Source organism: Fulmarus glacialis, unplaced genomic scaffold, assembly GCF_000690835.1.
Source record: "Fulmarus glacialis isolate BGI_N327 unplaced genomic scaffold, ASM69083v1 scaffold3108, whole genome shotgun sequence".
Lineage (NCBI taxonomy): Eukaryota > Metazoa > Chordata > Aves > Procellariiformes > Procellariidae > Fulmarus > Fulmarus glacialis.
In genome coordinates, this window is record NW_009228754.1 from 22,879 (window position 1) to 34,010 (window position 11,132).

An 11,132-nucleotide genomic window follows, 5' to 3' on the forward strand; every position below is an offset into this window, starting at 1 on the left:
AGACTAACAAGATGCTGTAGATGTCCCACTTGCCACTGCCCAAGTGCCTAGAAAACACAGCAGGTTACAGCTCTCATTGTCTTCCCTCCAGTGGATCCAGCAGATTGAGGGAGCTGAAGCTGCTCTGCATCAGAAGATGATGGAACTGGAAAGTGATATGGTAAGCAAACTTTCCTTAATACACATTTTAGGGGCAAGACACTGTGTGTCACATTTACTTGGTGGGCCAAAAGATAACTAAAAAGGTCTTTTGGCAAATTAAATATGCAGGCTTTCTCTGATTATTGGTGAATTCATAAAATTGTTTCTAGTCTGGTTCACATGCAAGAGCAGAATAACATAGAAACAGAAATAGTGAAGGTTTGAAAACTTTCTCTTTCCATGAGGATGACTGTTTATTAATAAGTACAGAGGGCTCAAAGGTTGCTCAGTGATTTTCAGAGATGTAAATGACCACATTCTTTGTCTTATAAGATTCACAGTCTAAATATCAGCTGTCGTATCACATTTTATTCAATACCAGTATGTGGGAAACTAATGAATTATCACACTGTTTTCTTTCATTACACTTTAAGCCCATACCATCCTAAAGGCAAAATATTCACAGCTGAACTGAAGTTGCTATAGCACCAGTAAAGTTAGCACCTTACCCTATTCTTATTCTAGTTAGTGGAAGTAACCTACAAGATGAACAAGCGTAACTACAAGAGTTGGATAGCTGTTCTTATGGTGTGTCTGTACTTGAGTCAATTCAGCTTAAGGTAGGCTGAGAAGTTAAAGCACAGCAGCTTCCCCCAAATAATGTGAATGTGAATATGCCTGTTTAGTTCCTGTTTAGTTTATTGCACTTTCACACTTCTTCCAAAATAAGAGAAGGCACAAAAGGAGTTGTCCATGATGCCAGAGGAGGTATCTTTAGAAAAATCACACAGAAACCCCTAAATTACACTACTGAAATGCCAAGCAATACCACTGAAGTCAACAAAGAGATGATGGATTTAGATCCATGTAGATCAGACGTATTATCATACAAAAGCAATCCACAGCTATTTTCCCTTCCTTCTTTTCTAGCTGAGTCAGATATTAATAACTCTGCAGAGTGTCAGTTGAAGACTAGCCTCCTAGTCCTGCCTGAGTTAGATATCTGTAGTTGATTTAATAAAAATTCCCAAAGTATTTTGAGAAACTAACTCATTTTTCTGTCCAAATGATCCTTCATTGTAGGAGCAATTTTGCAAAATAAAAGGTTATTTGGAGGAAGAATTAGACTACAGGAAGCAAGCTCTTGACCAAGCATACATGGTATGTACAAAGGAAATTCTACACATATTGGCCAGCACTGTGACAGGACACAGACTCCTGTTGGATCAGGAAGAGAGGTTTTTGCTTTTTTCTTAGTCTCCTTTTTTATTTGGTTTTTTTCCCCATTCTTCTAATGCACTACCATGCAATCTGCATAGCTTCAACACGACACAAAAAGGCAGATCTCCTGAAGTCTGAAACTCTTTTGTCAGTTAAAGGCAGATATTGCTCATTAATGTCGGCTTGTCCAACTGGAGTCAGTGCAACCAACTGGAACGCAGATCTGGAATGTTGGCTGGTTTGCACGTGTCATAGCAAGAAGACAATATGCCACAAAAAGCAGGAGTTCCCACTATAAACACTCCTATATCAAATTCTGATACATAAGTCTGATAACTGGCTGTGCAAGTTCATCATGTTTGGTTTGTTAATGAGAATGCTCATTGATTAGCAGGATTAAGAGCAATGTAGTCTGACAGTGACCTTCAATCTCTCCTCTTTTGTTTTTTAGCACAATGGGTCAAAATTTTAGAATTGGTGAAATATTCATCTTTACACTTATAAAATAGGTATGAAAATTCTATCCAACTCCTAATCATCTCTGTAACTGCTTTAAAAAAAGTCAAAGTGAGGGATTTCAGTGAAAATGAATATTGAAATATTTTAAAAATAAAAGTTCATATCCTTTTGTCAAAACACTGAACCATTTTATGAGTTCTGTTTTTCACATTTTTGCACACTTGAGCACAGGGACCACCACTCATGCAGGCGCCTGAATCTGCCACCAACCCCCCAGTTCCCACTGTGTTTTAAACAATGTTTCATCTCTAATTGGCTTTTGGTATTGCATCAACCAGAGGATCCAGGAGCTTGAAGCCACCTTGTACAATGCTTTGCAGCAAGAAACGGTGATAAAGTTTGGAGAACTACTCACTGAAAAACAGCAGGAAGAGCTGAGGACAGCAGTAGAAAAGCTAAGACGTCAGATGCTGAGGAAGAGCAGAGAATATGATTGCCAGATTCTTCAGGAGAGGATGGAGCTGCTCCAGCAGGCTCATCAGGTAAGAAAAAGGAACTACACACATGCCTATCTACTCAGCTTTGCTGTATAAGAACATAAGCTGAGGTAAAATTTAGGCAAGCTCCAGGTCACGAGGGAGCCTGGCATCTAGTTTTTTGAGTTGTTTCATACTTTGTGTCTTTACTGTGTACACAAACACATGTGATATTAGCTTGTGGAGGATTGTTTTGGCATACTTTTGAGTCTTAAAATTCCAAACCAAAGTTTTCATCCAGAATTCTGTCCGCATGAATCTAGCTTTATAATAAAAAATGGTCATCCCTAGTTATTGGACTGGGCAAAGAGGAACTGTATGAATGCTTCTGGCTTGTGTTACACAGGAGAACTATTTGTTTTTCCAGACACTTCTGCTTTGTCCCCCCCAAAGCGGGCAGTTGTTACGTTTCACTGCTGAGATATAGTACTACGTTTCACGTTCAAAGACCAATATTTGCTGTTCTGCAAGCTGTGAGGTCCCAGAGCAAAATGGCAAACAGTCACAGCATGCTGATTAATGTGAAAGCTGCACAATGAAACCAAACTTACTCGAACATTTATGGGAATAAGAGAGAAAGCATATGCCCAGTGCTTAGAGTTTCTTGTTCACAGGAAGACTTAGTTTTCACAGTCCTGCCTGATCCTGAGTTGGAGACTTGAGACTAGGTCCATCCTTACTTCTTACCAGGCCTTTGCAGCGTGAGGAGCTTCTTGATTTCAGCCATGACCGCTGCCCTGATGAACACTGCCACACCAGTTCTGGTTCTTTGAACAACTCTTAGCCAGCCTTAGTTGCGGATGGGGTTGGGAAAGGCTGAGAGGCAAGGAAAGGAAGAGGTAGTGTTTGAAAGCTGCTATAAGCTAGTTGTCTCATCTCCAGACAATTAGGAAGACAGTCACAGGGGTGCCATCTGCTCTCCAGGTGCCAGGGCCTCCAGGTGTCTCCTGGTTTGCCTCTTTGGATCTCTGCTGTTTGCTGGCCAACGGTCTTATACCCTGACTACATAGAGAAAAGATACCAAGATTCAAGGCCTCATTTTTCATACTTAGTAGTTCTGTTAACTATTCTGTGGGATCTCTCTTCCCAAGGGGCCAATAGTTTAACTCATGTTACATAATTTTTCTAGAAGTACCTAGCGCTGCTAAAAAAATACACCTTATCTATAAGTTACATATATCTCGCTCACCACAGAATCAATTTTTCATATTGTATATATTTATCATTTTAGATCTAATAATAACACTTTAACCCTCTTTCAACACATCAAACTGTGAGAAATCTTAATGGATCATGATGTAATTCTAAAGAGTATAACCATGATCTTACGCTTTCCATCTATTCAACACAGGATTAATATAAAATAGATAATATGAAACAGATCCGCTATTGATGTTAATTTCCGGCATTTGAGGATACAGTCACATATATGCAGTAGCATATTTTGAGCAGTTGTATATATGGTGAAGTTGTGGTTAGGCAGGGTTAGTGGATGGAGTCATGGTACTATGCAAGATTATCCCTGCCAAAGAAACGGATTTCTTAATTTCTAGGCTTTTGGCACTTGGATCATTAAGTTACTTGTTCAGTGAAGCAAATTTACTGAGAATTTAGTCTAGATGCTTTCTTTTCTGATTTCCAGAGGATCCGAGATTTAGAAGATAAAACAGACATCCAAAAGAGACAAATTAAGGATCTGGAGGAAAAGGTTGGTTCTGTTAACGCTTCTGAAGCATGCTGATCAACTTTTTTGAAAGTAATGACCTAGTTCTCTTGAACTACATGACCTTTTTGTTTAGCTGAATCAGCTGGACCTGTTGGTGGTGTTCTACTACGCTTTCTTTTCAATTTGTGTTTCAGTGTGTTTTGGTATTACAGACTTCAATCTTAGTCTCCTCCGCAACATTTCATTTTAGGAAATAAATGCCAAACACTTTTAATTATGGTGAATGATACTGTACCAAATGATGAAGCCTTTACTTGGCTGTTAAATGCTGTGTTGGTAGACAGGCAATATTTCCATTAAAGGCAAGGTGAGGCCAGCAAGCAGGAAGGGCTCAATGAAACTGAGTGAAGATTTGAAGACTGTCCTTACCTGGTGGGACTAGGGAACTCAGGTTCTGATGCTATCCTCTTTATTGAAGCTTATAATTGACTATGCAATATAAATACGGTACCAGAGTCTTGCCCTTAAACTGAACTGTCAAAGAACTCTATATGCACATTCTTTATATATCTTTATATATATGTGTAATATACACACTCTCTCGCTCTAAAAATATGCACTGCGTTTTTTTGGTGAAGAAGGCCAACTCCCTTACATTGAGTTTTACTACTTGTAGATAGGTTAGATAGGATTGTTGAAAAAAGATCATAGCATGGGCACGGAGTACTGCTACCAATTATGTCTTTTCTCGAAATACCAGACTGGTGTAAGATGTATCTCCAGTGGTAGCCTTGCCAGTATACTTATATTAGTAAATATCAATGTCCATGTGTAATATGAAATAATGGTTATATTAGTACAATGACAGAAGTGCTAATGAGCCCTTTCAGTTTATATGTATGTTCCTAAAATGAAACAAGTAGGCATAATGCAAAACTTGATATGCATAATTCTTTCCGCTTTTCTGCCAATATTTTTGTGATACCAAGGACTCAGTGTCTTTCTTTCTAATATATATAACTTGGAAAAATAACAGATGATAATCTGTGAAGAAAATAAAAAACCAAAGCAAAACTTATGCCATGGTCAAATGGAGACCTTGAATAGGAGACTTTTTAGTGTCAATTTTCAAAAGAGCTTTCGATTCACAAAAATTCACATCTCAGAAGACAATGCATTCATGATTAAAATGAGACATACAAAAATTGATTACTAAACATGTAATGGTTAGGGTTTGATATTATGCGTGTGTGTGTATATATACATATATATATTCCCAGCCTATTTCCAGCATGGATTGCAGGCACTGTTTTTTAACGCACTTAAAAATATTACCCATGCTATCCAGCTTTGTGACTTCAGTCAACCCATGGTGGTTCATAGTGACAGTTGTACCTCAGGTTTTCAGTATGGTGCCAATTGTAATTCATCACCAAAATTAATGGGATCTGTTTTCTAAGCCTGGGAGGTGGTGTGGTACTTGCAGAAGTAACTAGGGAAATACAGTGTTTTCTGAATGCATAGTTATTCTAATTGTCCTACAGAGTGCAAAAATAATCCTGATGCTTACAATGCCATAGCCTTTAGTTTTTACGCAATCTTCTTTTTCTTCTGCAGTTTCTATTTCTATTCTTGTTCTTCTCTCTTGCCTTTATTCTTTGGCCTTGATGTCAATGTGCCTCTTGGAAAGGTAAGACTATTTTATTTATTTCCTCAAAGCTAGCACTTCTTGCACAGAGCTGAGGATCACATCCTTGTGTGTTCTTGTGTATGTCTGGAGTCAGAGAATTCAGCAGGTCGTTGTCAATTTGTAATAGTTCACAATGGAGGGTCGTCACACTGCTGAGTTGCCACAGGGAGCTGCAGTCAGACCAACACCATCCAACACACTTGTAAGTGAATTGCGCAAGCTTGCTGGTGATACTATGCTATACAGAATTATAAAAATAAAAGCTAACAAGGATTTCACAGTATCAAATAGCCAAGAGAATTGCAGATGAAATTCAATGTTGATGTTTGCAAAGTGATGCAGACGGAAAAGTTATAAATCTCAACCATACATACGCTATGATGGGCTCTGAACTGACACTCAGGAAATAGATCAGGAGGTTATAACAGGTAGAGCTCAGTGCCCAGAAGTAGGAGAGATACAAAGAAGGCGAAGGAAGAATGATCAGCTGCTGAGACAGGAAGAGGGAGACTGACTGTAAGTAAACAAAAATTGATAGTTAATAATGTAGGATGTAAAGAAGTCTTTGCCACAGTATGCTTAGCAGCTGAAAATTCAGAATTCAAAAAGCAATGTGAAGATGGGGAAATAAATCAGGGAACTATAATGTGCACGGCCTTCACATTTTTCGCTCTGTCTAGCCACTTTCAGAACCAGGATGTGGGCTAGGAGGATCTTCTGATCCAGGATAACAGAAGTAGAACATAGCCTAGATAATGTTATGTTAAAGACTCAAGAACATGTAATGCAGATAAAAATTTTCTGATTTGGAGACAAACCCATACCATTAAATTTCTCACTGTATCTCTTGGCTCTGGCTTGAGCTATGTCAATGAATAAATTCTTCTGCCCTGCACTTGAGGCAAACTGAGAATAGTTGTGTGTGAATGATGTTTTGCCATGCCCTTCCACCATTTGTACTAGCTCAGCCTTTGTTTCCAGGTGCAATTCAAGGTATTGATTATAACTAAGTGGCATGGGTCAAATTTGGTGGGTTTTCCTTTTCCCTCTAATAAAAAACCCCCTACTTTGTGCTTCATTTCAGCTAGATCAAGGATTTCTCTTGCAGTTTTGTGCTGATGCAGAGACAACTCTCAGAATTAGCCACATCATCTGGAATCCACTGCCTCCTTGGCTGGCCAGACCTCAAAATGAATGTTTTCATGGGCTGAGGCAGCAATATACATGGAGGTTGGGCTGAATGGGGAATGAACCATAGGAAAGAATCAGAGGAATGTGGACAGATCAGTGATCGCGGCTCTTGTAAACAATGGCCAATATCATTATAGAGTTGCTGCTATTTAAAACATACTGCCTTGATCCAGTGAACATTAAACAGATTAAGTTATGACTGCATACTTACTAATGTTCCTGCTGCAGGATTTCTGGGAACCATGACACAGCACAGCAGCTGTGAGATGTTTTGAGTGGCCATGACTGGTGAAAATTTCATTTTACGGTTTCTCGCTTATTCATAGTGGGGAAAAAAATCAGAAAGTCTTCTGAAACAGTCAAATTATGTATAGGCTAATTTTAAGAAGCCAAAATTTTCACAGTACACAGTAATAGCAAATAATTTTATATGACTGTGTCTTTTGCTGTACCACAGAATCCTGAGTCCAGAACAAGCAGCCAACCTAGAGGGAGAGTCAAAAAAAAAAAAAAAAAAAAAAAGAGAGAGAGAGTGTGTCTTGGATTTACATGCACCTTGAAAACTCACAGGAACTGATAGTGACATTTGCAAGAACCTGTCTGCATGAGATTTTCCCACTTGCCTATACTGTTGTCCTTTTTTCCGTTTCTATCACAGCTATGATAAAGTCCTTGTGAAGCATATGAGAAAAACTGGGGGGCAATAAGAGGTTCAGAATTTTATGTATATACAGTTTGCACCTATATTTTCCCAGCTGTATGGGTATGGAATTGGTTTTCTATTGAGTATTTGGCTCTTCTGGTGCAGCTACAGAATTGGTAAGAAGCTTATACATCCTAGTTTTACCAATGCTGGTATCAGCTATGGTGGAAGAAAAATAAGAAACCAGGGGGTTTCTTATTTCTTTGAAAATGTGCTTCAAAAGATATCCCTTGCTCAGTTTAGGTCACCTTGATTAAAAATGCATTCATGACATTAAACTACTGAACAATTGTTCATAATCCCATCTCTTCTAAGATGGAGCACCCAGTAAAGTCTTTGCAGCAGAGCATGCATCCTCAGAAATACAAATTAAAATTTTCATTAATACTAGAACTCATCAGGAAATTTTGTCTTCCTGATTTTTTTAAATTGTTTTTAGTTTTGAATTTTTTTTTTTTCAGAAGTTTAAAAAAAACCTCAGTGGTAGCTGCAAATGCCAAAAAGATCCATAAAAATAATTTTTGTTTATAGATATGACATTTTTCATTAGGAAAAAAAAAAGATGATTCGCATGAAAAATTTAATCCACCTGTAATTGAACTTAGAATAGGAGATCCCTAGTCCCAGGACAAAAATGTCAATGTATGCTTCCTGAAGCTGTATGCATGGTTTTGGTATGCGAGCACAGAAGAGGAGGGAAGGCGAACTGACAATTACGGACATAACATGGATGAGTCACTTGGCTTTTCAGGAATTGTTGGTATATACCAGTATCTTTTGAAATAAGCGTTTCCCAAAATAGAAAAAAAACCCCTATTATTCTAACATCAGAATTCTAGCAGTGCTGATTGGAGCAGTCTTTGTCTTGGAGCCTGTGAAAATATCTCAAGTGCCCTGTAACATTTCAGTGTCTGCATGCTAAGAAAAAACGTGTTTTAACAGCCTTACAATTAGCTCTGCAATGTATTCAACAGCAGACTGAATTCTTTGTTGCAGAGGAGCCATTCCTTCCCTCTTCTCAAAACAGGAAGGGGAGAATCATACACATAAAAGGAGAAGAATCAGGACCATAAAAAAAATACAACACAACCTGCACAATTGCTGATAATACTTATGCCCTTTTGGCCTAATTTGAGGGCAGGTATTGGCTGGTTAGAAAAGCTAATGAGGTTTTTAAGGTCAGAACTCTACACTCCTCCTAAAATTCCAGCAGACGACTTATTATTCACTTGCAGTCATTCTTCTACCTGCACGTGGCTGCTGAGTCACATCTAGCACAAGCTCTCGGCTGATTTGATGCACCCCTCACTGGCACATTCATTGAGTAGGACTAATAGTCAAAAGAAACATAAGCATTTTTCTGTCCCCATTAGGACTGGCAGGACTGTAACAGCTGCAATGGAACCAGAGCAGCATCCAGGCCGATTTCATTGCTGGGGTTTTACATAGATCCCTTAGGGACCATGTCAAGACTTCACTTCTCCCCCTCCTCCCCGGCCCAATCTCGTTCAATAGGTTTTCTGCTTGTTTTAAACAACATTTAAGGTTTAGCAGGTGTAAATCCCTGTGCTGTAATTTCACTGAGCCCAGGAAGGCTGTTCTAAATACAGCGCCAACATGAGAAGAGTTCTGCTCAGTGGATTCACTGTTGCTCCATAGTGGCTGGCCCTGGGACCACACGAGGGTCTAGTTCGAATGACTCGTGTCTCTACTCCATTTAGAGGGGACGAGAAGCATCAGAGAGCGCTGAAATGTGGTTTACAGCCCTGGAGAGCCTGCTGGTGTGTTGTGCCACTCCTAGGACCACCCAGGAGATGAATGATTCTTTTGCCTTTCCTGTCCTGCTTTTGCATATTTGGGTATGAATGTCAGGTAGGGAACAAGAAGATGGATTACTGTGAGCAGAACGGCAGAGGAAGTAGCCATGACAGTGGTGGAGATATAGTGATGTAGAGAATGGGACACTGACTGTTAATATGGAAAAATCTTAAGGGTGAGGTGTGTGTGGGGGAGGATATAAACTCGATGCTTTTCCAGAGGATCTGCATTGCTGTGAACTCCCTTGAACTGTAAAGACAGCTGCAGGAGGCCCAGCATCACAGCAAGCATGGTATCTGTAGAGTGTTTTACCAAGGCAAGTCACTCTACAAGCATCAAGTCTCGTAGCAATTCCTCAAAAACAAGGCAATGGTAAGCAGCTGTTAGCTCCTCATCCCCTGCCTGATCCGAGTCTTCACCCCCTCCATTTCCCTCCACGGGATCTTCACCCCTCAATACCTGAGGGGAAATCTTGAGACAGAAGCAATTTGGGAATGGTGTTGGCAAGATTGAGAGGGGTTGTGGCAAGGTCATATCTTCTGAGGCTAGAATACATGGAATCAGAGAGAATAACTAACATTGATTTGTGTTTCCCATTCACTTTAAAAATCACCTGCCTACCCAGGTGACTTCGACATTTGAAGTAACTCAGCGAGGGTGAGCATGGCATAGGGAGTGTGCCATCGGTATTTCTGGTTCTTAGAACTACAGGGGGATCTTTGCAAAATTGCTTTACTTCCACTGGATGCAAGTTAACTTTGTTAACCTTATCATAAAAGACTTCAAACAGATCCTTGATAAAACAAACAAAAAAAAAAGCACAACACATCCTTGAAATGTACCTAGGGAGCCATTTGATGATGAAAGGTCTTTGGTTTTGTTCATGCCTTGCTGCAGTTTATCCTTTACCAACCTTTTAACTAGCTGAGAGCAAACCGCAATGCAATCACAGATGACACTTTCTGGTTTCTTTCTCAGAGTGAGCACAGCAGTCACTGCTGTACTTTTCAGATAAGGAAGGACAAGCATGAATGAAACCATGTGCTGCAATATATAGTATCCAGACCAGAAGCTCTCTAATTCCTCTTTATGTGGGATGTTCCTACCTGCATTTTTTCTGTGCTTGTGAATATACACATTCACTTATTTGTGATCACATAAGAAAGTCTGGTCTGCATGGATTTTGCACTCAGTGAATTTTACCATGTAGGTTTGAATGCTGAGAGAACAAAGACAAAATACACCCTTTTTTCCCTGGTTTCAAACCTGAGAACCGCAATTCTTTTCCATAGGTATGGAAGGCTTCCTTGGAACAGGAGCAGCCTGTTTTTGCCTCATTGCTGCATTAGCCAAAGTTCTGGGGTTGCCCTGACACCACAAGCATATCACCTGCTGTCATGTCTCCTGTCACTGTGAATTTTAGGCAGCTTTGGTTCAAGAGTTACTGAAACTGGTGCATAACTATTCATCTGAAGATGCCCATGGGGACTTTTATGGAGCAGAGGGCTGTACTTTGTAGGATTAAATGGACAGACTTGGCAAAATACCCAGAATTTTCACAAATACCTTTCATACGGACAAACAGAAACAGTTTAATGTGATAACTCTAAGAACAGACCTTTTCAACTTTCTGATTGATAGACTGCATCTTGTCAGCTGGGGTAGGTAGGTGGAGGAACTTATCACTTATCTGATACACATGTTCTT

At 39.6% G+C, this 11,132-nt stretch overlaps 1 protein-coding gene across 1 annotated transcript in view; it reads left to right on the top strand.

The window, feature by feature from the left end:
- JAKMIP2 (janus kinase and microtubule interacting protein 2) overlaps positions 1 to 10,454 on the top strand; it is a gene marked incomplete at its 5' end in the record, with an annotated part of 29,570 nt that extends 19,116 nt beyond the window's left edge. The window contains 6 exons of the mRNA XM_009583568.1: positions 92 to 160; positions 1,225 to 1,302; positions 2,160 to 2,363; positions 4,000 to 4,065; positions 5,641 to 5,713; positions 10,404 to 10,454. Coding sequence (XP_009581863.1) covers positions 92 to 160; positions 1,225 to 1,302; positions 2,160 to 2,363; positions 4,000 to 4,065; positions 5,641 to 5,691 — 468 coding nt within the window. The remainder of the gene's footprint in view (positions 1 to 91; positions 161 to 1,224; positions 1,303 to 2,159; positions 2,364 to 3,999; positions 4,066 to 5,640; positions 5,714 to 10,403) is intronic.
- Between the last annotated feature and the right edge of the window lie 678 nt (positions 10,455 to 11,132).